The sequence below is a fragment of the Zootoca vivipara genome, chromosome 17, assembly GCF_963506605.1.
Source record: "Zootoca vivipara chromosome 17, rZooViv1.1, whole genome shotgun sequence".
In the NCBI taxonomy this organism is placed as follows: domain Eukaryota; kingdom Metazoa; phylum Chordata; class Lepidosauria; order Squamata; family Lacertidae; genus Zootoca; species Zootoca vivipara.
The window spans coordinates 22,710,872-22,738,757 of record NC_083292.1 but is presented as its reverse complement, the minus strand read 5'-3'; the positions used below and the strand labels follow the sequence as shown (position 1 = coordinate 22,738,757).

The window sequence follows — 27,886 nt, the reverse complement described above, 5'->3', positions numbered from 1 at the left end:
CCCAATTTTAAACGTATTTTTTAAAAGAAAAAAAACCTAGTCTTATACACGGAAAAATACGGTATATACCATTGGAAACAATTTATAGCTCAAATATTGAGAGGGTTGTATCCAAAGTTAATGGCTGTCAGAGTAGACCCACTGAATTAATGAACCTTACTAACGTAAGACTGGTTAATTCCAATGGGTCTCCTCTGAGTAGGCCTTAGTTGTTACAACCCAAGGTCTCTCACATCCGTGATTGATTTCACTTGTTTGCTTGGCTTTAATGTATTTTTATGTGTTAAAAATGAATTAAGCATACTTATACATGGGTGGGTGTATACCTGTACAAGTAGATACCAATACTTATATATTGCAACCAAATAAAAATAGGGGGAAGAAAAAGAAAATATTTGTATCCCTTTATTAAAGGTAAAGGGACCCCTGACCATTAGGTCCAGTCGTGACCGACTCTGGGGTTGCGCGCTCATCTCGCATTATTGGCCGAGGGAACCGGCGTATAGCTTCCAGGTCATGTGACCAGCATGACAAAGCCGCTTCTGGCAAACCAGAGCAGCACATGAAAACGCCGTTTACCTTCCCGCTTTAGCGGTTCCTATTTATCTACTTGCATTTTGACGTGCTTTCGAACTGCTAAGTTGGCAGGAGCTGGGACCAAGCAACGGGAGCTCACCCCGTCACAGGGATTCGAACCGCCGACCTTCTGATCAGCAAGCTCTAGGCTCAGTGATTTAACCACAGCGCCACCTGGGTCCCTTGTATCCCTTTATTATCAACTGTAAAACAGTCCCAAGGGAGGGTCACAGCGTGCACATCTAATATCACCCATGCATACAAAGACATGTTCTGTCGCCAAAGTCAAGGCTGATCTTCAAACGTTGCAGAAAAGCATCTTCACATGGCTCCGAAATCCATCAGTGATGGTGGCAGCCTAACATGCAGGGGAAGCATGTTCCATCAAGAGGGTGCCACCACCAAAAGGCCCTGCTCACAGTCCCCGACATCTAGACTCATTAGATATCCAATGCTAACCCTTTCCTCCCCAGCTGTGACTCCCCCATAAATGGTCTCCCCTCCAACCATTTAGACAATTTAAAAAACACCTCCTGTTAGCTTCAAGAGAAGCATTAAATATGGCACACGGGAGAAGTGAGGAGCAGAGGCTGCAAGTCAGACAAAGAGGTCCCCTGAGCCATATCCGACATGTGAACTGGCAGTTCCCTGCTCCGGCTAAAAAGGGGAAAAATCAGCTGGGGCTAGTTTGATCCTGTTGACAAATTTGCTGAGAGCCTCAAGCGCTGGGTGGCAAGGAGACATCCATCTCAGCCTGAAGTTCTAAGATGGCAGCAGGGGCGACTCAACAAGATTGACAGAGAACCTTTCGATTCCAGAATCGAGGGCTCAGCCAGGAACGCGCGCACCAAACAAACAAACAAAGGCGCCCCAGTTTACCACCAGAAATCAAAAAGCTTCAGTGGGGACTGATCTCCCCAAATGCTGAATAATTCAACGCGCCCCAAACGCCTTAAGACGGCCTTCGCCGCGACTTTGAGTTAAAGCCCTCGGAGATTAGTAAAGCGCAGCATCCATTTCGCGGGCGGGCTCTGCTCCGCGTTACAAGTCCCTTAACGACCTTTACCGCCTCGCCCCCCCTCTCTCGCTCTTTTAATAAGGCTGAGCAAATGGGACTTCATTTTCGCCGGTTGTTACAGGAGAGCAAAATCAATTATTTATGCCCTGGCTTTCCCTTTTGTTCAGGCAACGCATTAGTCTAATGCCACCTCGCCACGACGCAAGTTGGGCGAGCTGAGACCTTTGGCCTTTGCTGGATTGTGGGGCGGTGGGGCGGGGCGTCAAGGGTGGGGGGAGAGATGCAGGCAAAGGGGGAGAAATGCAATTTAGGGGATAAGCAGATTCGGGCTTTAATCCAGAGATGGGGAACCCGTGGCCCTTCAGTTGCTGGGGGACTCCGACTCCTATAAGCCCAAACCAGAATGCGCAATGGCCAATCTCGGCCCTCCAGATGTTTTTGGCCTACAACTCCCATGATCCCTTGCTAGCAGGACCAGTGGTCAGGGATGACGGGAATTGTAGTCTCAAACCTCTGGAGGGCAGAGATCGAGGAAGCCTGAGTTAAAGGTACATTTATTCAGGATGGATAAAAGACAAGACTTCTTCATGCAGTGCATTGTTAAACTATGGAATTCACTCCCACAGGAGGCAGTGGTGGCCACCAATCTGGATGGTTTTAAAAGAGGATTGGGGCAAATTCGTGGAGGGGAAGGCTATTGATGGCTACCAGCCACAATGGCTATGCTCTGTCTCCATGGCTGGAGGCAGAAATGCTTCTGAATACTGATTGCTGGAAACCTCAGAGGAGGGGAGAGGGTTCTTGTGCTCGGATCCTGCTTGCAGGTTTCCCACAGGCATCTGGCTGGCCGCTGTGAGAACAGGATGCTGGACTAGATGGGTCACTGGCCTGATCCAGCAGGATTTGTCTTATGTTCTTATTCCATTTTAAGAGCCCTGGCTCCCCACAAAGCATCTTGGGAACTTTAGGCTGCCCCTCACAGAGCTACAATTGCCAGGACCCTTAAACTACAGTTCCCAGAATCCAATTTTGCTGGGGGGGGCATGAGAGCTATGACTATTAAAGCTGTATAAGAGTGCTTTGAACATGCCGAGTGGCTGTGGCCTAAAGTGCACATCCAGAATTATTGGGGGCTTATTCCTGCGGCCTTCCTGGTGATATTGGACTCCAACCTGCGTCAGCCCCATGCAGTGTGTGTAGCTAATCATCACATTGGCTGGCTAAACACACACACAGAGAGAGAGAGAGAGAGTGGAGATAAGGTGATTTGTTTGATTATAAGATTACAGATGAGCTAATATTCGAAAGACCAAGATCAACGAGAGAGAGAGAAAATTAGGGGGGTGGGAAACAGTAAACCTACCCAGAAGAAGCAGTTACATGGAGGGGGGGGGTTGGACGAGAGGTGTGTGTGGAATAATAAAAAAGGGGGCATAAAGTAGTTAATATGTATGAATAATGGATGTTTGATTTAAAAGCAGTTTACTCCAACATGATGTAATTTTTTGACAGCCAGCCAGCCAGACTATCTTGCGGCTCTGTGCCAGGGGGGAATCAGCGTTCTGGCGCAGGGAATGCTACCTCATCGAGGATCACGCGGGCGGCGCGGCGTGGAGGGACGCACATCAACTTCCATGCCATCCCAAATGTGACTTTCCATACACATACACACTATCTTCTCACTTAGGGGCCGAGCATACCTGCCGACCGCTCAGAGGAGGCCACCTGGGGAAATCAGGCGAAGCAGCAGTCGCCCCCCCCCCCCAGCCTACGGCAAGGCTAGATGCTCACGGTGTAATGATAATTCTTCGCAGCACCTCCATGCAAATGAAACAGAGATGCTATTTTCAATCAAAACAAAAACACTCAGGTTTCTGGGGGTCCTCCCCCTTTCCCTTTTAAAGTTTGAAAGGGAGGGAGGGAGAGAGAGTGTCAAAGTGGCCAGTGCAAAGCTGCCATCGCCAAACCGAGCCAGGAGTGAGCCCGGATGTCGGTGGTGAATTTTGCCAAAGCACCTGCAGCTCCTGCTGCTTCTGCCCTGGACCTCGTTTCCCTGCATGCTGCCTTGCCAAGCGGAGTGGGCGACCGAGCCAGGCCGTGGTTAAGATGCGGACAGATGTCTGCCGGAGGCAAGGAAGGAGGTTGCAAAACACATTTAACCTATGGACAGATGCAAAGTGTGGAGAGAGCATCCGGCCAACGCAGTGGTCATTTCTCTCACTGAGATGTGAGCGGTGAAACAAGGACTACAAGCGCAGGGACTTGCTCTGCTGTGTTTAGAGCAGGGGTTCCCAAACTGGGGTCTGTGGACCGCCAGCGGCCCACAGGATTCATTCGGGTGGCACATAGCGTGTCCATGGATTTGTGGTCGAAGGTGCACTAAATATACATATTGGTTTTCGACTGCATTTTCATTACTTCTTTTATTTCTTACATTGTATTGCGCTTTGAATTCCATGGGATTCAGAGGGCAACAGAGTAAACTATAATATCTAAGAAACAAAATAAGTAATTAAAAATGCAAATTAAAATCAGCCAGGATCTAGCAGGCAGAAAAACCATTAAGTGGTCCAGCAAGAGACCCCCAGCAACTTTCAAGTGGTTCTGCGTGGGGGAGGGGCAGGGAGATTTAAGGAACCACTGTTCTAGAATATATCCAAAGGACTATAAATTATGCTATTAAAGACCAGTATCTATTTCCCTTAGTAACAATGAGGGCTAGAAACTTTCTCACTTTTAAAAGTGAACTTTATAGCCTTGGGATTCTGCAAGATCTACTGGACAGCTCCATAGTGAATCATAGAAGCATAGGATTGCAGAGTTAGAAGGCACCCCAAGGATCATCTAGTCCAACCCCCTGCAATGCAGGAATCTCAGCTAAAGCATCCATAATTATAATGAAATTAAATAATTAAGGAGACTGGTTTTTAGACAATGGGGCTGAAAATCAAGGGCACAACACACACCTATTTCTGTGAGGCTGCTTTGGTTCTGCTGTGCTGCAGCGATAGGGGAGCAATACAAGAAAATGCTTCTTCTAAGAATAAACAGCAGCTTTCGATATTTAAACTTTAAAGTTCTCAAAAGAGCTTCCACATAGGCTTAGGATCCTAGTTATGTCAAGCTACTGGCAAAAAGACACATCAGCAAACCAATAAGTCTTTGATCAGAGCAACATAAAATAAAGGGCTAGTGTGATTTCAATGGCACAAAAAAGAAGCACATCGTCTCGACAAGCGGGCTGCTGCTCATCCAATCCTTCTGCCAACCAAGTGCAGCACCTTGGCCCAGGAAACCAAAAATGAAACATGACTGCCGAGGGGGGGAGATGGCTCCATCCCTCCAAAACAGGCCAAAACGCAGCGATACGTCTCCTGCATCAACCTGGAGATTGATCATCGCCTCCTGACCACCACAATCAACCCATGCAAAGTCCCTTCACGTCTGGGGATTAATTATCATAATAGACATTCGTAATTAAGTTTCCGGCGTGATGTCAGCCGGAGCAGGAACGCCAAGCAAGCCGGTGTCCTTGTCAGAGGCATCCTGGCCGTCTGGGTTCCTTCAGCCCCGTTCCCCCTCATTAGCATACATGCCCCTCGCAAACCATCTGCCGCCGCGCACCAAAAAGACCTCAGACCTACATTAGGAAACCACTCCGAATCCACAGAGCGCCATTCGGGAGGCTCCCATGGAGCTCTTGCTTCTGGTTCCATTTGGGGCATGGGCAGGGCACTTTTGTTATGATGCCAACACCGGCCTCGTCCCAGCGCTCCTCCTGAATGCTGTACGGGAGCAAAGTTCTGATGTTGCTTCAGCAACAGCCAGCCTTAGATGGAGCCATATGTAGAGAGCAACAGCTGGGCAAACACCACCTTGGCTGAAAGGTGCAAGGGCCTCATCAGCTCCAGGGGTCTTGTACCCCCAATGGAAAGGGGGACACTTGAGGTTTAATGGGGAGTCCTCTGAGGATGGCAATGTGACATTCTCACCAGCTAAACATGGCAATATATCACCAGCTAAACATTATGATGTACAGTGGTGCCTCGCAAGACGAATTTAATTCGTTCCAGGAGTCAATTCGTCCTACGAAAAATTCATCCTGCGAGTCACGGTTTCCCATAGGAATGCATTGAAACTTAATCAATGCGTTCCTATGGGCTCCGGGGGACTGGCGGCAGCGGCGCTTGCTCGCTTGGCTCGGCGAAGGCAGGCAAGCAGGCAGCAACAGCCCAGGCAAGCAGCGCCCACTGCGCTTCAGCTCCGGGGCTGCTGCCGCCTGCCTGCCTTCCCCGAGCCAAGAGAGCAAGTGCCGCTGCCGCCGCCAGTCCCCCGAGCCAAGCGCTGTGCCCGCTGCGCTTCGGCTCGGGGGACTGGCGGCGGCAGCAGCGCTTGCTTGGGGAAGGCAAGCGCCGCTGCCATCAGTCCCCCGAGCCAAGCGCAGCAGGCACAGCGCTAGGCTCGGGGAAGGCAGGCAGGCGCTTGCTCTCTTGCCTGCCTGCCCTTCCCGAGCCAAGAGAGCAAGCGCTGCCACCGCCACTGCCAGTCCCCCGAGCCGAAGCGCAGTGGGCGCTTGGCTCGGGGAAGGGCGCTGGGCTCGGGGGACTGGTGACTGCCCCTCACCGCTCTCGGCAACCAGCAGAGACCAGCGGAACACAAAGGGGAACCAGCTGTAGCGCGGCAAGAAGGCTGACAGCTGATCTTCTTTGCCTTCTTGCCGTGCTACAGCTGGTTCCCCTTTTGTTGCCGCTTGCGGCTTCGTCTTTCTATGGCTTGCGGCTTCGTCTTTCTATGGCCACGCTTCGCGAGACGAAGCAGCACTCATAGAAAACCTCGTCGTCTTGCGAGTCCCTCGCGCAACACAAAAACTCTTTCATCTTGCAAGTTTTTCGTTGCGCGAGGCATTCGTCTTGCGAGGTACCACTGTACCGATCTATCACGATGTCTGAAATAAGGATGGAGCTATGTAGAGGCTGGCTTCAGAGTTTTCCCAGCGTCGTGATTTTTAGCATAGCGCGCGCACACACACAACACACGCACAAAGACATCATGATTTGCAATATATTGCCAGGTCAAAATTTAAGAAACCAGTATCACAATATGGCCTCCAACCCATTTTTGGATGATATATCGCCCAGCCCAAACACACATCTTGATTCGCAACATATTGCCAGGTCAAAAATTATGAAACCAATAAAGTGATATGGACTTCAAACTGCTTTTGGACGATATATCAATATATTGTCCATCCCTATTCCTCAACCTCATCCCCTGAAGAAGGGCACTCTTAACTCCCAGGATCAGGCAAACCTTGGCCTCCTAACTAGGCTTGAGGGAACTACTTTGTCGCTGTAAAAAATAAACACCCCTAAAAAGGTGAGAAGAGAAGAATCCTTGGAAAAGACCCTGATGTTGGGAAAGATTGAGGGGACTAGGAGAAGGGGACGACAGAGGACAAGATGGTTGGACAGTGTTCTCGAAGCTACGAACATGAGTTTGACCAAATTGCGGGAGGCAGTGCAAGACAGGAGTGCCTGGCGTGCTATGGTCCATGGGGTCACGAAGAGTCGGACACGACTAAACGACTAAACAACAACAACAACAAAAAGGTAAGAACAGAGATCAGACACAGTGCACAGAACCACTGTTATCATTTCCTCTTGAAATCTTTATAAAACATGCACACTTTGCCACCTGTAATTGTATGAGGCACCTGTCGTGTCAGCAGGAGCATCCTTTGGCTGACCAACACAGACAACGTGCATCGCAACATTTTTATTTATTTATTTGCAAGCTTCTAAATTCCCCTAGATGTCACACTCTTTGGAACACAGCTGCACAATCAGAATGAAATCGGTTCCAAGGAGTTCTTGTCGCTCACAGAGTCTCACGAGGAAAGCACAGTGTCTCCTATAAAAAAGCAAACAGTTCCCCCTAGAGGCCTACAGCTGTACAAAAAGACCTGGCTCCCTCTGTGAGGAAATGAGGCGCATTTGTCGCTACAAATCAGCCTCGGCCCCTGTGTCAAGGGAATAATGCAGTTGCTGAGGGTGGGGTGGGGCAAATATTGGGCTGCATTTGGCCTCTACTGGAACAACAGGGGGTTATTCCTTATTCTCGGTGGCACAGCACCTGCTTTGCAAGAGAGAAGGCTCCAGTATCAATTCCCGTCATCTCCAGGTAGGGCTGGGAAAGATCTTCCTGTCCAAAATCCTGGAGAGCCACTGCCAGTCCGTGTAGACAGCACTGAACTAGATGGACCAATGGTCTGACTCAGGAAATGGCAACTTCCCAAGTTCCCTTTAAAACTAGAGCGTAACTTTGCTGGGTGCATATGAAGTGAGTCATTTCAGAGCTTTGAAGAGCAACAACATCGGGCAGATGGGCAAAACTTTCATCTCATGCCTTTAGGCAGGCACCCCAAACTTTGGCCCTCCAGATGTTTAGGACTACAATTCCCATCTTCACTGACCACTGGTCCTGTTAGCTAGGGAGTAGTAGGCCAAAACATCTGGAGGGCCGCAGTTTGGGGGTGCCTGCCTTTAGGGCAGGTGTAGAGAACCTCTGCCCCCCCCCCGACATTACTGAACTAACTACATCATCCCTGAACATTGGTCATGCTTGCTGGGGGCTAATGGGAGTTGTAGTTCAGCAAACATCTGGAGGGCCAATGGTTCCTCACCCCTGCCAGAGAGCTCTTGCCAACAGCGATGTCAGGATGGCAGAGTAAAACGGTATTCGTTGTTGGTTGTGGCATAAAAGTAATAAGCAATATTTCCATGCAATACAGGAGAGTCAATCATGAGTGAGCAACCATTGATATCCCTTATACAGGGGGAAACGCAAACGTTTTGCGGAACAAAAGGCTGAAATACCTTGTTGGTCTCGTTGATCAACCAGCCGAAGCCTTTCACTCCGAACGCTGCCTCGCTGGTGGAGACGTCCAGGCATGTGGCAGGCTGACCGTAGACAGAATGAAGGACCTTGGCTGGGTCCCCGACCTTCAGCAGGTAGACGACATCTTCCGCAGTGGCTACGGCCACAGGGAGGCCCATAACTTGGGGGACCAAGCAGAGTGAGCCTACCTGCAAGGGGTCAGGGGGGTGGGTTACAGTGACTGCAAGAACCTCAGCTTTGGGGCTCATCTTCTCTCCATCAGCTTCCCTTCCTCTCTGCTGACCCCCCACCCCCACCCCAACAAAAATTTCAACTGGTATTTTGCCTTTTTATTTGTCTACTGGCTTCTTCCACTGTTATGAGCCATAACTCGGTGGTGGAGCACTTTCTGAATTATGGTATAAAAGAACTCCTCCTTGGGCCTTTGTTTTTTTGCTGGGCATGAGCAAAGCTGGCGATTTGCTTCCACCCCAGAGCTCCATATAACAACCAGCGAAAGCAATGGACCTGATGTAATGATGGTGATTATATTATTATTATTATTATTATTATTATTATTATTATTATTATTATTATTATTAATGCCCAGCGCATCTGGCTGATTTGCCCTGTCTCCGCATTTTCTCTCCACTGCAGTATTTAGAGATGTAAAACCGAACCCACCTTTGCCAAGACACCAGGTCCCCACACCCATCAGGATGGAGAAGCTCTGTGCCCCTCCATACAGTGGTACCTTGGAAGCCGAACGGAATCTGTTCTGGAAGTTCATTTGGCTTCCAAAACATTCGGAAACCAAGCTGCAGCTTCCGATTGGCTGCAGGAAGCTCCTGCAGCCAATCGGAAGCAGCGGAAGCAGCGCCAGACCTTCGGGTTCCAAAAGAACATTCGCAAACCGGAATACTCACTTCTGGGTTTGCAGTCTTCGGGAGCCAAAACCTTGGACTCGCAAGGCGTTCAGCTTCCAAGGTATGACTGTATATATAATTTTGGATTCCTAGAGCATGTCAGCACCCAGCCAGCATGGCCAATGGCCATGTCTGATGGAAGCTGTAGCCCTATGACATCAGGAAGGCCAAAGGGTCCCCCAAACCTGTATTAGAGAGAGAGGAGCACCAGATCTGTAGCTGTCATTTAGCGCCACGTCAAGCTTGACCCAAATCTGGTGAATTGGGCCCTTTGGTTGCGGGATGGGGAACCAGTGGCCCTCCAGGTGTTCTAGGCTCCCAACTCCCATCAGCCCCAGCAAGCATGGACAATGGTCAAGGACTATGGGTGCTGTAAGTCTCACCAGCTTCTGGATTTCAAACTCTGCAGCCGTCTCCCAATAGCCCTTGTCATTGGCGCTCTCCACTTTGACCTGGAAGGCGGATGCGGTTGCTATCGTCGCCCCTTCAGCCGAAAGGGCCAAGCTTTGTATCTTCTGGTTATGCTGGGAGCAATGGATTGGGTCACGGCCAACCAGCAGGCTCCATACCTTAATCGTCCCTGTGCACCAGAAAAACAAAAATAAAAATGGAGAATCAGTAGCCGTGGTGGAAGATTTTTATTCATGCTGCCAACCACAAAACCATCTGGAGGGTTCATCAAACCAAGATGCGTTCCATGGAGTAATCGCTAACATTTGATGAGATCTCAGGGGGCACCTGAATCTCAGCAAGGGCAGCCAGCAGAATCTGGCTTGCCAAATGAAACTGATTGACGGTCAAAATAAAAAAATTCCTTCAGTAGCACCTTAAAGACCAACTAAGTTTTTATTTTGGTATGAACTTTCGTGTGCATGCACACTTCGTCAGATACACTGAAACAGAATCCACCAGACCCTTATGTATATTCAGGGGGTGGGGGGGGGATGATGGGAATGGGTGATGGGCTGATAGGAGTGGTAAACCTGTTGATGACTGTTAACGACTGTTAACGACTGCAATTGGTCTTGCGGGGGGGGGAGCAAGGGCTGAGGTGCTAAGGAAAGCTTGATCATGTATAATGAGATAAGAATCCTATGTCTTTGTTCATTCCAGGTGGCTCCATGGTTTTAAGCTTGCTAATGAGTTGCAATTCAGCAACTTCTCTTTCCAGTCTGTTTCTGAAATTTTTCTGTAATAAAACAGCTGCTTTGAGATCTTGTATAGAATGTCCTGGGAGAGTGAAGTGTTCTCCTACTGGTTTCTCTGTCTTGTGGTTCCTGATGTCAGATTTGTGTCCATTTATCCTTTGGCGTAGGGTTTGGCCTGTTTGTCCAATATAGAGAGCTGAAGGGCACTGTTGGCATTTGATTGACGGTCAGTTCAATATGAATGAAAGTAGGTTTTTTATCACAAGAAAGCAGCAATATAGAGACAGGTAAGCTCCTCACCAGCACCACCCACAAGAGAAGAAGTAGCTGAAAAGCTTTTGAGGACATCCAAGTGGAATAAATTGGCATAGGACTGAAGCCACTTAAGAGCTGTATATACTCTTTAAGAGCTGTATATACTCCTTAATGTAAGAGACACACACGCTTTCCTCATGTAAGAAAAACATAGCTGAGTAACATAGCCAGTTCCCTACACAGCATCTCGCCCTGGCATGCAGCCATCCAGAAGCAGATGAAGGCCATGTTCGTACATCATGAGGAGTCAAACCATGACTTATTGCAAATGCCAGCAAAACTGAAGCCTAAATAGGGCTGCTGAGAAAGGTGAAGGAAGTATTAGCCTACTCAGCCCCACAGTCCTTTAAAAAACTAAGGGTGGACACCTTCGTATCACTCAAAGCCCTGAATGAAATTGGGGTGGGGTGGGGGACAACCACCAATAGAGAATTGTGATGAAGTGAAACTGCCTTCTCTTAGGGAATGGCTGTCAGGAACCCTGAGCAGCCAAAGTCCTGTTGAAGGTAAATGGGCAAAAAATAATAATGGTTATAATATACCGATAGAACAGTAGGAACACATGTGGACTAAAGGGTTAAAAGACACATTGTGCTATGACTTCAAGGAGACTTTTTATAATATGATGTATCGTTGGTATCTAACTCCTGAGAAATTAGCTAAAATGTGTTTGGAATGTTCCAAATGTTTGTTGGAAATGTCAGGAACAAAAAGGGGCATTTTATCACACTTGTTGGTAGTGTAAAAAGCTAAGAAATATTGGATACAACTGCGTACATTGATACAGAAGACTTTGAAGGTTAATGTCCAACTGAAACCAGAGCTTTTTCTGCTGGGGCTTATGGATATACAATTAGAAAAATAATACGGAAAACTATTGCAATATATGACCATAGTGCCAAGACTTGTTACATGCACAAGGATGGAAGGACTCATTATTACCTACTATGAAACGTTATTGAAATTAATGGATTTGGCTGAGATGGGAAAGTTGATGTGCTTAATTAGAGAAAAATCACTGTTGACATTTATTAATGATTGGAAACCTCTTATGGACTTTCTGCGCAATAAGGAAAATGAACTTGTGATATCAGGGTTTGAAGACTGAAAAAAGGATAAGGCTGGTTAACAGGAAGTAGAAGAATTTAATGTAATTAAAAGGCAAAATTGTGTGTGTGTGTGTGTGTGTGTGTGTGTGTGTGTTTGTGGCTAATAGATGGAGAGTCTGAAGTTTTTCTTCTTTTCTTTTTCTAGTTCTCTATTTCCTTTTCAATTTTTATGTTACACACAAGAGCCTGGTATTTGTTGTGTATCTTTGTAGAGTATTTTTTATTTGTTCTATCAAGCTTTAAATAAATAATAATAAAGAAAAAGGAAGGAGTCATGTTGAAGGCTCCACACGTGCAGCTTAATCCTGACCCTCTTTCCACAGGGAGCTCTCCAAGGTCCTGATCTTTGGCTACCGAACTTCCACTTTGCAGAGGAATACATAAAGCTGCTTTAATCCATGTCAGGCCAAGGGTCCGTTTAGCTCAGAAATGTCTACACTGACTGCCAGCGGCTTTCCGGGATTTCAAACAAGTAGACTCTCCCAGCCCTAACTGGACATGCCAGGGACTGAACCTGGGACCTTCTGCATGCAGATGTTCCAAGTCTGAACTATGGACCTTCCCCTGGGCTTGCATAGGAAGGTAAGAAGCTGTCATATAGTGGACCAGACCTGTTGAGCCACCTATCAGTAATGCCTACACTGACTGTCGGTGGCTTTCCAGGATTTCAAGACTACAACACAGACCTCAGTTACGAACACATAAAGGTTATACACAACCGTAACTGGCTATAATAAAATGCATGAACTAATACAGAATGAAATATAGAAATTTTTGTTATTATATGCACAGGAACAACCTCTGTCAAAGGCGAGGGCACAACCCCAAACTTAAAGTGTTAAGACCTTTATATTCAGTTTGTGATCCTTTGAGCCACGCACTTATCATTTGGCATTTCATTTGAAAGCTTAGAGTTTGTATTAATCTACTTGTGCAAGGTATGTACTCTCCTCTGAAAATCTCTCATTGCAATTATTGTTTTTTGATTTTTGTATTAGCATGTCTCTACGATATTTTGTTAATATTCTTTTATACTATGTAGCCACCAACTGAAGAAGCCCATCTTGGGCGAAACAGGGGATATACCCGGGAACCTTGTTTTTCCTAAGGACAGTGCTTTTTTGCTGAACCTGGCACCATTGAATACATCTGCTGCCATCTCATGGACCTGGGCTCACCACGCCCTTTTCCCAACTGGATCTACGAGTACCTGGTCTACACCTGCTGCACCTCTTCTCTTTGGGTACTCCTTGATTATCTTATTCGTTTGGACTGTGACCTTTACTAACACTTTAAGTTTGGGGTTGTGCCCTCGCCTTTGACAGAGGTTGTTCCTGCGTATATAATAACAAAAATTTCTATATTCATTCTGTATTAGTTCATGCATTTTATTATAGCCAGTTACGGTTGTGTATAACCTTTCCAGGATTTCAGACAGGGTTCTCTCCTAGTCCTACCTGGAGATTGTAGGGATTGAACCTGGAGCCTTCTGCGTGCAAAGCAGATGCTCCTCCAATGAACTATGGCTGATCACTATGACAAGTTGGACCATTGCTCCATCTAGCTCAGTACTGTCAACACTGACTGTCAGCGGCTCTCCAGGGTTTGGGGCAGGGAGTCTCCCTCATCCCTGCCTGGAGATGTCAGGGATTGAACCTGGGACCATCTGCATGGAAAGCTGATGCTCTACCCCTGAGCTATGCCCTTTTCCCTCTGTTTGCAACTCTGGGCCAACCACAGCAAGAAACTCTCGCTCTTCGTGTTTCTACAGCACAGCTTTTCAGAAGTTCAAGGGGAATCAGAGCTGGTGACATTTCCTTTCCCTATCTGAATTTAACAAATGGGGAGATTGCTGGTTTCCAGAAGGCTGCAGAAAGACTCAGAAGGCAGCTGCAGACGGATTGCAGATATCTCCCCCACATCCCAAAGGAAGCAAAGCAAGAGTGTGCTAATGAAACAGCATCCAAACAAAATTTTAAACATATTTATGTGCACTTCTGCAAAGATTATTTTGGTGCTTTAGAAGCACTCCCCCACTGCGAAATAATGCCCGTAATCTTGGGAGCTATCTAATGGCACTCTTTCTGAAAGATTTATATTCCTTGTCCTGGGAGCAAAAAGCCATCACAGAAGCCATTTTGGGGTTGTTGTCGTCTTTATATTATTATTAGGGAGGCATACTTGAATTAATCTATTTGCCTAAACAATTAGCCACCTTGTTCTGCGCGCAACAGAGCCAAAACTGCAATTAGGCTTCCATCAAAGAGCCAAAAGAAGAGGAGTCCCGACTAAAACTGCCCCAGTGGAGTCGTAAGGCACTCCGAGTTGGATTTTCCCAAATTTACTTTGAGGCATAATGGCTATTATGTTGATTGTTTGAAAGGTAAATAACAGCTAAGCTGGTTTTTGAAAAAGGGGAGGGGGAGGAAGGAAGAAAAGCACGGAACAGCAGCTGCCCACCCTGGCTCCATAAAAAACAAGTTAACACTTTTTTAAAAAAAAAGCGTTAAACAAAAAATTAGCACTGGGAGCATCATGATCAAGACTACAGCCCTGCAGAGAGCAAGCCACCCAAGTCCAAACCACCATTGCAATGGTGGTGGTAGTTATGGAGGTTTAGACAACAGTCATTGTGTTGCTTCTGACATTTTGAGGCTGCTTTAAAAGAGGGTGGGGAAGCTCAGGCCCAGGGGTCGGATGAGGCCCTCTCCATCTGGCTCGAGGAGCTTCCTCCAGGGCCCTGCTTACATTTCACCCTCCTTGAGAGCTGCTGCTGCCTGCCTGGGAATGTGCGAGGGGACCCCTCTCTGAAGCCCTGGAGAACCGCTGCCAGTCAGTGCAGGCAATACTGAGCTCGACGGAGCAATGGTCTGATCCTGTATAAGGCAGTTCCACGTGCATGTGGACAAGGCAAGATACCCTTTGCAAGAATCCGAGAGGATTCTGCCTTTGTTTGCATGAACGCCACCCCCGAAAAGGGGGGTCGTTTCTACCCACCTCCCTGTGGCAACACAAAAACTTTCCGTGGTGTGAATCAGACCTGCACAGGGCAGGGGGTGAAAGCAAACAGTGTCTGTGTGTTCCCCCCTCCCCTCCCCAAACCCCAAGGCTGTGGCTCTGTGCCAGACCCAGGCAAGCATGGAGCAGATGGAGCCCTGGCAAGCCCCCCCCCCACCTTCCAGCCCCTGCATTAGCAGCATCTGCTTCATTACCCAGAAAACCTTCCCCTGCTTTATCTAATGCTCCAGGAAAAGCATTTTGATTTGATTCATTTCGGGTAGAAGCAACGTGGAAGGCAATTAGAGGAGTAAAACAAAAACAAAACAAAACAAAACAACTCAAAGTGGAAGGCAGCCAGTGCTGACAATGGGAAACAAGGTGAAAGAAAATAAGGAGTCTGATCACTTGGAATTCAAACACCACAACTGTGGATTCGGATGCCAATCCACCTTGGGCTTCCAAGGGTAGGTGAGCACAAGGGATGAGCCGGCAAAGCTCGGAAGAGATTCCACCACTTCATCTGTGTGCCTGTTTGGGCTGGTAGGGAGGGAGGCAGGCAGCCCAAACAGGAAGTGAAGCCGGAGCTAGTGGGAAGTGGAGTCAAAGCCAGTAACAGGCGGAGTCAAAGCCAGTAGTAGGCGGAGCCAACTCATTCTACTTTGTCCTCATCTTATTTCCTGCTGAGTTCTACAAGGTCAACAATCTGATACGTAAGCCCTAGGCACCATCTTATTCTATTTATAAGATATTTATAAACTGGCAGCTCCTAAAAATATCGTGATGGTGTACGATAAAATCATTAGATCATCATTAAGATTATAAAACACAGAACAAATAACCGAAGCTGAATTAAATTACCATATTTTTCTTTGTATAACACTCCCCCCGCCCAATGTATAACACGGCCCCTATTTTTTGGGACTCCAAATAAAGAAATCCCCCATATGCACAATCCGTGTATAAGACAACCCGCAATTTAAAACTTGAAAAAATAGGGGGGAAATATAGGCTTATACATGGAAAAATATGGTAATTCTCTAGAAAGTGGATGGCCAATTGTCATGTATCCATTCGCTTTGATTCCTGCATTGCAGGGAGTTGGACTAGAGGGACAATTGGGTCCTATCCATCTCTACGACTCTGTAACTCTATGGTGCCGGTTGTGCTTTCAATGGCAGTGATGAATCTGAGCTGAACGTCTATTCCTCCAGGGGAAGTGTAACCCCATTCAGAAAAGGCAGCTCCTCACCTATTAAAGATCTTAGCAAGATCTTCTGAGAGTTGGACTTGACTGCCTCCCCGTCCTGTTCCTCAAGATGAAAATGGCTGAACTGCCAAGACCTTTTCCTCTTGGCTCCCCTGCTAGCGCTGCCCCTCACTTCTGTAAGACCTTGAAAGAAACACAACTGCTGCTCCTACTACCAAGTTTTTGCCTCCCCAAAAGAGAGGGAAACCTTCACCAGAGCAATTCTGATTCCCTGAAACGCTTAGCTCCATCACTGCGTTGTGCAGAGACCATTTTTCTCCAGGGTTAAACGCTTGCAGAGCAGGGATAAGCGAACGAGAAGGTCCCAACTGAGCCAACAGCTTATCACAGTGGTAGCCAACTTGGTGCCCTCCAGATGTGGATGGACTACAACTCCCATCGGCCCTAAGTCTGCACTGTCAACAGTCGAAGGGGTAATGGGGGCCCATCAACAACTGAAGGGTGCATTGTGCTTGGCTACCCGTTTTGTAGAGGGTGCGAGCAGAAAGACGCCATCGGGGAGGTGACCCACAGAACTTGCTGCATTGACTGGCAGGCTGTGAGAATGACAAGGCCTCCTCTGAAGATCGGCTGCCAAGGGCATCGCTGCTTGAGCTCTGCTGAACAGGGAGAAAACGGTGTCGTGTCGAACGCGTTTGCAGAGTGGCTTCAACAGAGGAGGCCGACGGCACTGCCTCCTATTGCTACCAGATGGCTTCTCGGTGCTGGTCTCATGCACACACACGCGTACGCAAAAGAAAAGGAAGCAGGGGTTTGAGAAAAAGCACTAAATAAAGGCCTTGAGGTAGCTTTGAAAACAGAGCAAATTATTTTGGTTTCTTCTCCCCTGCCGCTCCAGATGCAAAAGAAAAGTCTCAGCAAATTTACCCTTTTAAAAAGGAAAAAAATGGGGTGGGAAGGAAAATAGGGGAAGGGCTGCAGCTTCAAGTGGGTAGAGCATTTGCTTTGCGGGCAGAAGGTCCCAGTTCAATCCCCATCGTCTTCAGGTAAAGATGGGACAGACCCTGGTCTGAAATCATGGGGAGCTGCTGCCAGTCAATGTAGGCAGTGTGGAGCTAGATGGACCTATCATCTGCCTTGGGATAAAGCAGCTCCCTCTATTCCTACATGCCAATGGGAAAGGACTGGCAGGACTACACCTCCCATCATCTCTGATCATTGGCTGTGCTGGCAAGGGACCATATGTTTTGTAGTCCAAGGCATTAGGAGGAGAGAGGCTGCGGAAAGCTGACTTAGGCCCTCTTCATAGATTATGAGCTTAAGTTTCTTAAAGAATTATGGTCAAATGTTATCTATTTCATGGTTTACAGTTCAGTAGCACATTGCCTGGCAGGCTTAAACAGTAGCGTGAAATAACTACAGAATTTACAATTGGGGGGAGGAGATCCAACACTTAAGCCTTTGACTGTGTCGACCACAGCAAACTATGGCAAGTTCTTAAAGAAATGGGAGTGCCTGATCACCTCATCTGTCTCCTGAGAAATCTCTATGTGGGACAAGAAGCTACAGTTAGAACTGGATATGGAACAACTGATTGGTTCAAAATTGGGAAAGGAGTACGACAAGGTTGTATATTGTCTCCCTGCTTATTTAACTTATATGCAGAATTCATCATGCGAAAGGCTGGACTAGATGAATCCCAAGCCGGAATTAAGATTGCCGGAAGAAATATCAACAACCTCAGATATGCAGATGACACAACCTTGATGGCAGAAAGCGAGGAGGAATTAAAGAACCTTTTAATGAGGGTGAAAGAGGAGAGCGCAAAATATCAAGCTCAACATCAAAAAAACCAAGATCATGGCCACTGGTCCCATCACCTCCTGGCAAATAGAAGGGGAAGAAATGGAGGCAGTGAGAGATTTTACTTTCTTGGGCTCTTTGATCACTGCAGATGGTGACAGCAGTCACGAAATTAAAAGACGCCTGCTTCTTGGGAGAAAAGCAATGACAAACCTAGACAGCATCTTAAAAAGCAGAGACATCACCTTGCCGACAAAGGTCCGTATAGTTAAAGCTATGGTTTTCCCAGTAGTGATGTATGGAAGTGAGAGCTGGACCATAAAGAAGGCTGATCGCCAAAGAATTGATGCTTTTGAATTATGGTGCTGGAGGAGACTCTTGAGAGTCCCATGGACTGCTAGAAGATCAAACCTATCCATTCTTAAGGAAATCAGTCCTGAGTGCTCCCTGGAAGGACAGATCGTGAAGCTGAGGCTCCAATACTTTGGCCACCTCATGAGAAGAGAAGAATCCTTGGAAAAGACCCTGATGTTGGGAAAGATTGAGGGCACTAGGAGAAGGGGACAACAGAGGAAAAGATGGTTGGACAGTGTTCTCGAAGCTACGAACATGAGTTTGACCAAACTACAGGAGGCAGTGCAAGACAGGAGCGCCTGGCGTGCTATGGTCCATGGGGTCACGAAGAGTCGGACACGACTAAACGACTAAACAACAACAATTGTATATGAAAATATATTACCATATTTTTCAATGTTTAAGAAAATCTTGGGGTCGTCTCATACATAGGCTGCTTGCCCACTCAGGAAGAGTACACGGTATCAGTACCATCAGCCAGAGCGGGGAATCATCGGAAAACAGCTCAACAACCGCCCAGTGAACTTACGAAAGATGCTCAACAATGTTTTCGCAAAGCTCAACAACTTTCTTAATTTTTAAACTTCTTAATTTGGGGCTTCCAGAAATACAGTGTCGTTTTATATATGTGGTCGTGTTATACACAGAATAATACAGTATACCCTGCCATTTGAATGACACTGCACCACACATGGCAGGTTGTAACTGTCTGAAATTACTGTAAAAATGAAAATAAAGATAAAATCTTTTAAAACAAATTAAACACATTATAATCCATTTAAAAAGCAACCACAGCAGAGGAAGCAAGTAAAAATGGCCTTAGCAGGCAAAAGCTTGGTGGAACAAAAATGTTGTTGTTGTTGTTGTTTAGTCGTTTAGTCGTGTCCGACTCTTCGTGACCCCATAGACCACAGCACGCCAGGCACTCCTGTCTTCTACTGCCTCCCGCAGTTTGGTCAAACTCATGTTCGTAGCTTCAAGAACACTGTCCAACCATCTCATCCTCTGTCGTCCCCTTCTCCTTGTGCCCTCCATCTTTCCCAACAAAATGTTTTTACCCATCAGCAAAAGGCAGCCAGAGAGGGGTCCATCTGTGCTTTATGGTGAAAGCTATTCCACTGTATTGGTGCAGCCACTGAAAAGGCCCCACCGTTAATAATCAGCAGCAGCCCTCAGAGAAGGGCCTCTCCTTCTGATCTTTGGAAGGAGGGAGGAGGTGGTCCCTTGGGTGTCCTGGGCACAAGCCATTGAGGGTTTTAAAAGGTTATTAACTGTCATCACTCTGAATTATGTCTGGGAGCAAACTAGTAGCCATCTGTTACTATTAGTATATAAAGCATACCCTCCAACATTTCTCAGATGAATATGTCCATTCTACTGTTTTGTTTTGTTTTGTTCTCTGTTCTCTATACCCCACCCATTTGACTGGGTTGCCCCAGCCACTCTAGGTAGATTACAACATGTATAAAAACATAATAAAGCATTAAGCATTTTTTTAAAAAAAACAAGAACCAACACTTCCCTATATAGGGCTGCCTTCAGATGTCTTCTAAAGGTTGTATAGCTACTTATCTCGTGGCTTGGAGGCTGCATAACTCTATGCCCTCCAACATTTTTCCAATGAAAACAGAGACAAGCTAAGGAAAAGTGGGACATTCCGGGAACAAATCAGAAACCGGGATGGCTTCTGTACATCCGGGACTGGAAAATAGGGGCACTTGGAGGGTCTGTATAAAGCCCTTAACAACTTGGTACCTGTTTACCTTACCCCCAACTCTTGGTTTCTATCCCTCTCGCTGTAAAGTGCAAATCAGAGCGGCTAGCCCAGGAGGTGCTAGGAGGACAAAAACGATAAACAGTCGCAATATCCTTTGCATGTTAAACACGATCAACGCAACAAGTTTGGACAGGCCTTTTTGAGTGCAGCTGCACAGGTGGCCATGTTACTTCCGGCAACAACCACGCTTGCTCATTTGGAAAACATGCCTCACCGAGAGCCTCTCTATCCCACAGAAAGAGACTTTTCCCCACCCGACTCGTGTCTCCCTCTGCAAGTGAGCATTCAACGCACATTTCTGGCCGCGGACATGTGCATTTCTTTTGCAGGCCAGCCACCTTCTCTTGCTGTCCAAGAAGGAAAGGCAGATCAAAGCTGATTCACAGACTTTATTTTGCTATTTATTCTCTGTGCGCTCAGCACACCAGAGATGGGGCAGGGAATGGGGAGAGGGAGGGAAACGAGACAGAAGGCCCAGGATTTGCATTCATCAAACAATATCTGGTTCGCTCTTTTGTCTCGTGAGCTGATCTCCCTCCGTCTCAAGAAAAAAGGGGGGAGGAGTGAGCCAAAACAAGTTGTTTGCTCAAGACGAGTTTGGCTGGGCTGCAGGCTGGCACGGTTACCCCGAGCGGCAGCTCCAGGAGGAATTAAAAGCAGCCGTTTTAATGGGCAGCGTGATCCAAGGCCTCCTAATGCACCGAGGGTTACCGGCCAACTTTTCCCCACATAAAAGCAAGTGTGAGCACACACACACACACATACATTGTATGCAGAAAGGATTAGAGCCACTGTCGCAGAGACACACGCGAGCACACAAAAGCCGGGAGCAGCTGCTGGGAGGGGGGGACGCTTTTAGAAAACAATATTAGGAAAGAGTCGCCGTTAACTTACCGTCCTCGTAAGCCGCTGCTGCCAGGGAGCTGTTTATCCTCACAAAGGAGGCGTGCGGCCGGGGGCCGGGTTCGGCCAAGCCGCGCTCGGGGTCCAGGGCAGGAGCGGTGTAGTCCCAGGTGCGAGTGTCCCACAGCTTCACATCCCCTGACGTGTAGCTGGAAGGGAAAGCGGGAAACGGGTTCACAAAAAAAGAAGCCTCTGAGTCAGTGGGAGCCAACAGAGGAGGAACTCTGTGGTCATGGGCAAAAGCAAGGCGTTTCTCTTCCCATCCACCATTTCCTCCTCTCGGCCTCCCACTTCAACAGGAACATGACCCTTTTTGCAAATGAGGCTGGACTGCTCTCGGTTTTTCTTTTCTTTTTTTAAACTCATGCTACCAGCTGCGTTCACAAGTGGGGGAACTTTGGCCTTCCAGGTGTTGCTGAACGGAAACTCCGATCGGCCCCTGCAAGTGTGGCCCATGGCTGGGGGAAACAGGAGCCCAGCAGCATCTCTCCAGGCTTGCAATACACACACACAAAAGGTACAAAAATGGTGCCGTTCTACTAGAAAACCTCTGAACTCCATATTGTTTATTTATTCGGGAAATTTATATATATCACCTACTGGGGGGGGCGGTTATCCACCGGTGCACAAATCCGATTATATGCAACATGTGACAAAAGATAGCACAAAGAGAAATATACATAAAAACATCAATTAAAAAAACAAGATACAGTAAATCCAAGAAAACAGTTGGAACAAATGCATCTAAATCAGCTGTCTAGACAGGCTTGTAGAAACAGAAACATTTTCAGCAGGCCTCTTAACAGAGTAGAGTTGTGACGCCTATTACTAGAGGAATGCACCTTTCTTAGTCCAACCAAAAGAGTCTCAAAACAGGGTGCAAGCTTTTGAGTTACGCAGGACTCTTTTGTTGGACTAGATGTGGGGGGGAAAGGCCTGTTGCTCAAGCCTTCCTTGCCTGCGTGTTTTAACAGTCATCATCATCATCATCATCATCATCATCATCATCATCATTTATTATTTAATGGGTTTCCCCAGCCACTCTGGGCGGCTTCCAACAAAATATTAAAAGTACAATAGTCTGTTAAACATTAAAAGCTTCCCTAAACAGGGCTGCCTTCTGACTTAAGGTAGAACGCGACAGGCAGTAGCAGGCTTTCAGGAGCTCTGCAGGTGTCAAATTGCCCCCAGTACTCCTGGGGAGGCTGGTCCCACGCCTCTGCAAATACAGCAACCAGCTGTTGCTCAGTTCTATCCTTAGGCAAAACGCAGAGATCCCTATTTGGCTTTGCTCTCTTAACGTAGGGGAATGTTGCTGTTGTCCTCAGATCCTCCTTGCGGGCTTTCCGTCAGTATCTGGCTGGCCTTGTGAGCTCAGGATGCTGGACTTGGTGGACCTAGAAAATCCTCAGAACTCTTGATATAGCATTGTACCTAACAGATGTTGCGTCTACCTCAAGCATCACTAGGGTGATTCTCTGTTAAGTGCTCAGCCACTTTGTTGATGCAAATTCTGCCATGCTGGGAGGTGGCAAAGCCAAGGGACGGCGGTGGGGGGACAGGACACAACAATAAGTTTGTGCTTGGGTCCTGCTTGCGGGTTTCCCATTGGGGCATCTGCTTGGCCACTATGAGAACAATTGGAACCTTCTACCATATGTGGTGGACATGTCCAGAGATCAGAACGTTCTGGGACATGATCCATGAAGAAATTAAAAAGTTACTAAGAACCTCACATAGCAAAAGACCAGAAACATATCTTTTGGGAATATTGAATAGTGATATTCCAAGAGAAAATACTAAATTCTTTCTGCACGCGACATCAGCGGCAAGAATCCTGGTGGCTAAATACTGGAAGGGTAGCCAGGTACCAACCAAAGAGGAATGGTTATGTAAATGTAAATGTGAATTATATGAATATTTGGAACTGGCCAAATTGACGGATATAATACGACTAAAGCCAATGAATACAGTCAAGAAGGAATGGAAGTGCTTGAATCATTATTTGGAAAGACAAGTTCTAATGTAAAAATTTGGCTGTGTCTAGAGTAACCTCGTGAATGGAAAAGGGTAAATATACATACATACATATCTATATATTAAGATGAAAATACTAAAATACAGATAAAATATGAAATGTGAAAGGAAGTGTTGTGAGAGTGATGGAATTTTATTGCAGTATTACTATTATTTTGTAAAACAGTGTTTATTGTATTGAAATATACTTTATTCTTTTACTGGCTACTTTTCTTTGCATTTTTTCTTCTTTTTCTTTATTTTTTCTTTATATTATTATTTATGTATGGTTTGGTATTTACTTTGCAATAAAAATTAAAAACGTAAAAAGAAGGGGGGAAGAGAACAAGAAGCTGGACTAGATGGGCCACTGGCCTGACCCAGCAGGGGGTCTCTTTTTCCATCCTTATGTACCGGAGGCAAAACAGACCCCTAGCTCTCTATGACTTCGAAGCAGCCCGCTCTGCTTGGATGCGATAAAAGAAAACCAGGGAGAAACTCAAAAGGAGAGTGGCACAGAAGAGCTTCTGTTGCACACAGTTGGAAAGGATGACCCACGCAAGCAACATAAGCAAGCGTGGTGGTGACTCTTAAACAGGGGTTGGGGGATAGTTTTGGTCCGGTGGGCCAGATCTTTATCTTCCCCACCCCATGGTCCAACTGTGACAGGTGGGTGAGCCATATGACATCAGGTATAATGGAGTTGTTGTTTGGGGGGAGAGGAGGAAGGGTCTGACAGACCAAATGGGGAACTCTAGCAGGCTGAATACTACTTACAAGCCAGGTGTTCCCCAACTCTCATAGGTTTTTCCCTCCAGGACTGCGGACAAACAGTCTCTTCCAGGCCTACCTGAAGGAGCATAAAACCTGACAAGAAGGAGTGCTGAGGCCATTCTGTTGTGTCTATTCTGCTTCCTTCCTCAGGACCAGTTAGGACAAGGACAAGAGGAGAGCTTCGCAGCCCTTTCTGAGATGCCAAATCCAGCCTCTCACTGATTCCAAGGTTCCCTTGTGAGTTCTCCACATCTCAATTTTGTTTTCCAACAAAGGATGCCGCAGCATCAAGCTATTCAAGACACAAGGGATGTGTGCTCAGGCCTCAAGCTTTTACTTAAAGGAAGCTGTTTCTTGGAGGAAGGGATCTCAAATTTTGACAGGACAGGTAGTGTTGGGGAAGTGGGGAGGAGAAGCTCATCAAAATCCCTACCAACCATGTGGCAGCTTTTGAACTGAAGAAGAAATGCCAGGAAGTGCCATCATTGGTCTCTCATGAAGGGGTATGCTTGGCCCATATTTAAAGATGTGCTATAACTCAGGGGTCGCCAACTGTTTTGAGGCTAGTGGGCACATTTAGAATTTTGATAAAGGGCTGTAGGAGCCAGTCACAAAATGGCTGCCATGCGGGGGGGGCGGCGTCACACATCACAAAATGGCTGCCATGACATATTGGCTTGTGAAGCAGAGCCAGCGAAAGCAGTAACTGAGCAGAAACAGCAGAGAGCTGCTCATGCATTGTGGATGTTTGAGGGGATGTTTACGGAGACCTTTTGCAAGAGCCACAGGAGGTGCTGGTGAGCACGCTAGCGCCCGCAGGCACCGCGTTGAAGACCCCTGGCTCTGCTTCTTATGCATCCAGTTTCTCGAGCCTGCTGGCAGAGACTGAGGCGCGAATGAGAACCAAACAAAGGAGGCGCTTCAGCCAGGCTGACTCTGCAAGAGGCAGAACGGAGCTGGGTGTTATCCCAACGAAGTGGCAACTTCCCGGAGAAAAAATAAAATAAATAAATAAATAAATAAAATATAAAAATTGGAAAGCTGCAAAAAGCTCGAGTCACCAAGCCAAAATCAATCTCTCTCCAGAGCCCCAGATGTCCTTATCATTGCCTAATGACAATTATACTCAGCCAATTAAGACTCGGCTATCACTGTTGCATTGTTAGTAAGCCTTTGGCCCCTTGTGTTGATGGCTGTCTAATTAGCGTTTGTGCAAAGTACAACTGCAAGATACGCCACGCAAAGCTGACAAACACACCCCAAAATAAGCCGTCAATAAGAGGATCGTCCGTAGCACCACTGCTGGCACACAGCTATCTTTTGAAGAAGAAGAAATATCTTACTGATGAAAGAGTGGGAGACATTCTAAACCAGCCAAAACTGAGAAGTCTAGCTGGTTCCTGGTTGATTGGAAAGAAAGAGACAGGGTGTTGGGCACTGCACACCTAGAAAACCTAATATTCAACAGCGCATAAACTCAAAATTTCTGCCGTTGGGCTTCATAGGTGAGCATCTGCTTAATTTGAACACTTGCACATTCTGGAGAGAGGCTGAAAAAATGAATAAGGCCTTCCCACCCACCATGGGTACAAGACCCTTAGAAAGTTAACAATGAGGGAATGTGGCTCTCAAGTTGAAAACTGTCCCCGACCCTTGATTTAAGGCATCTAAGGACTCTTTGTTGCTCTTCCAAGAGGGATTCTTCCACCTGCTTAGATTTTGAACTGATTTATTATAGCTACAGTGTGCTTTTCATTATCTCTGCATAGTCCCACGCATGCATGGGTTCTGCAGCTGTGCAGACACTGCTCAGGACCCTTCCAAGACTCTGGAAGCTGCTGGGCAGGGAGTTCAATCCTGACAGATAAAGGAAAGTACTTCTTCATGCAGCGCAGAGTTAAACTATGGAACTCACCCCCACAGGAGCCAGGGACAGCCACCAACTTAGATGGCTTTAAAAGAGGATTGGACAAATTCATAGAGGAGAGGGCTATGGATGGCTACTAGCCACAACGGCTATTCTCTGCCTTCGCAGTCAGGGACAGTAATGCTTCTGAATACAGTGATACCTTGGTTCTCAAACTTAATCCGTTCCAGAAGTCCGTTCCAATACCAAAGCGTTCCAAAACCAAGGCATGCTTTCCCTGTTCCAGACTTTTGAAAACAACTCCTAAAACAGCAAATTTACATGAATTTTACTATCCGACGAGACCACTGATCCATAAAATGAAAGCAATAAACAATGTACTGTAGTTGCACAATCAATCAATCAGTAGCTGAACTGGGTTCCACACAGTCACAAAAACCAAAAGAGCCACAAAAACACAAAATAAATAGCAAAAACAGACGGACCTCAGCATAATACTCAAAACGGAAGTGTAACACTCAAAACGGAGCATGTTTAGCTTCCGAAAATAGTTCGCAAACCGGAACACTTACTTCCGGGTTTGCACTGTTTGGGTTCCAAGTTGTTTGAGTACCAAGGCGTTTGAGAACCAAGGTACCACTGTACCAGTTGGTGGAAACCATGGGAGGGGAGGGGGCTCTTGTGCTCATGTCCTGCTTGCAGGTTTCCCACAGGCATCTCGTTGGCCACTGTGAGAACAGGATGCTGGACTAGATGGGCCATTGGCCTGATCCAGCGGGCTCTTCTAATGTTCTGATCCTGCTTTCTGCAGGGTGCAAATGAGTAGGAACTCAGTCCTGCAAAGTTCAGGCACACCAGGCCATTCCCAGAGGAAACTAAGCAGGATTGAAGTCCATGTGCGTCAGGTCACTCCTGGGAGGGCCATCCTGCTTTCTGCTGGGTTCAGCTGAAGTGTGGGTTTCCTGAGGATGCATCTCTACCTGCCATACACCTGACACCAGGTGTGGGGCAGAGGCACCTGGTTTGGGGAGGGGGATGATTCTGCATGCCAAATGGAGAGGTCTGGCAGACTGAGTCTGGCCCATGAGCCAGAGGTCTCCAACCTACCCTGCTCTATACTTAGGCTGACATTTTGATTAAATGAGAGCTAATGTGGTACAGTGGTTAAGATGCCAATCTAGGACCTAAGAGACCAGAGTTCAAATCTCCCACTCAGCCCAAGGGTGACCTTTGGACCAGTCATTCACTCTCAGCCTAACCCATCTCACAGGAAGGGGGGGGGACCTGGGAGCAGGAGAACAATGTACACCACCTTGAAAGGTGGGGCGCAAATAAATAATGTGATCTGCGAATCTGGTAGATCCCTTGGTTTCAAATTTCAAATATACTGTGCTTTTACTGAATTAACGAGAAGATACTTATATTTATTGCATTGATACCCCTTGTTTTTCTCCAAGGAATTCAAGGCAGTGTATGTGGGTCACTCCATCCTCATTTAATACCCTGTGAGGTAGGTTAGGTTAGGGGGGGAAACAGTGACCAGCTCAAGGTCACCCAGTGAGCTTCATGGCTGAGTGGGGGATTCGAACCCTAGTCTCTCAAGTCCTAGTTGACACTCTAACCGCTGTGCCACACTGGATAGATGGCAACGCTAGCATGGAACACATCGTTCGCCAGGTGGAAGTGGAAGAAAACAGCCCCCTTCATCTCGTCTGGGGGGGGGGGAGAACCCTCCAATTTCACCTCTCTTCCCATTCAGTCATCCAAGGAGATTGATTGATAGGCACTTGAGCTGTGGGGCCGAGAGCGCCTGCTCTCTTGTCACTCGCCTTTCTAAAGAGCCCCGTGCTTATGGCCTGACATCAGAAAACTCAATCTGGCAAGCGCGTGTTTATCAATAGCACTTTGCGCCGCGGCGGTTACGACGCTTGTTTTCTGGGTCAGACCTTGGATTCCTTTTCATTTGGAGGCTGCGATGTTTGCGGTTACCTCACCCCTAATCAATGCTGGATACAACCAGCCTTTTCTATGGCTGCGTGTCTCAAAGATGCGCAGCTTAAAGTGACAGGAGCCTGTGACACGTGGGCAGAGACCTCTCTTTCTTTCTTTCTTTCTTTCTTTCTCTCTCCCCCTCCCCTCCCTTTTCTTCTTTCCAGGCTTACAAAAAAAAGCCGCTAAGATGGCACTGCAAAATGCAGACTTCTCAAGGACACTTGG

The 27,886-nt window shown here is 47.0% G+C and overlaps 1 protein-coding gene across 2 annotated transcripts in view; it reads right to left on the bottom strand.

The window, feature by feature from the left end:
• The window catches only part of FBXW8 (F-box and WD repeat domain containing 8), a 65,013-nt gene that overhangs the window by 15,141 nt on the left and 21,986 nt on the right, over positions 1-27,886 (bottom strand). For both annotated transcript variants that reach the window (XM_035098286.2, XM_060269290.1), the window contains exons 5-7: positions 21,004-21,161; positions 9,780-9,976; positions 8,470-8,679 (exon numbers count right to left, since the gene is read on the bottom strand). In XM_035098286.2, the coding sequence (XP_034954177.1) occupies positions 8,470-8,679; positions 9,780-9,976; positions 21,004-21,161 (565 nt within the window). The remainder of the gene's footprint in view (positions 1-8,469; positions 8,680-9,779; positions 9,977-21,003; positions 21,162-27,886) is intronic.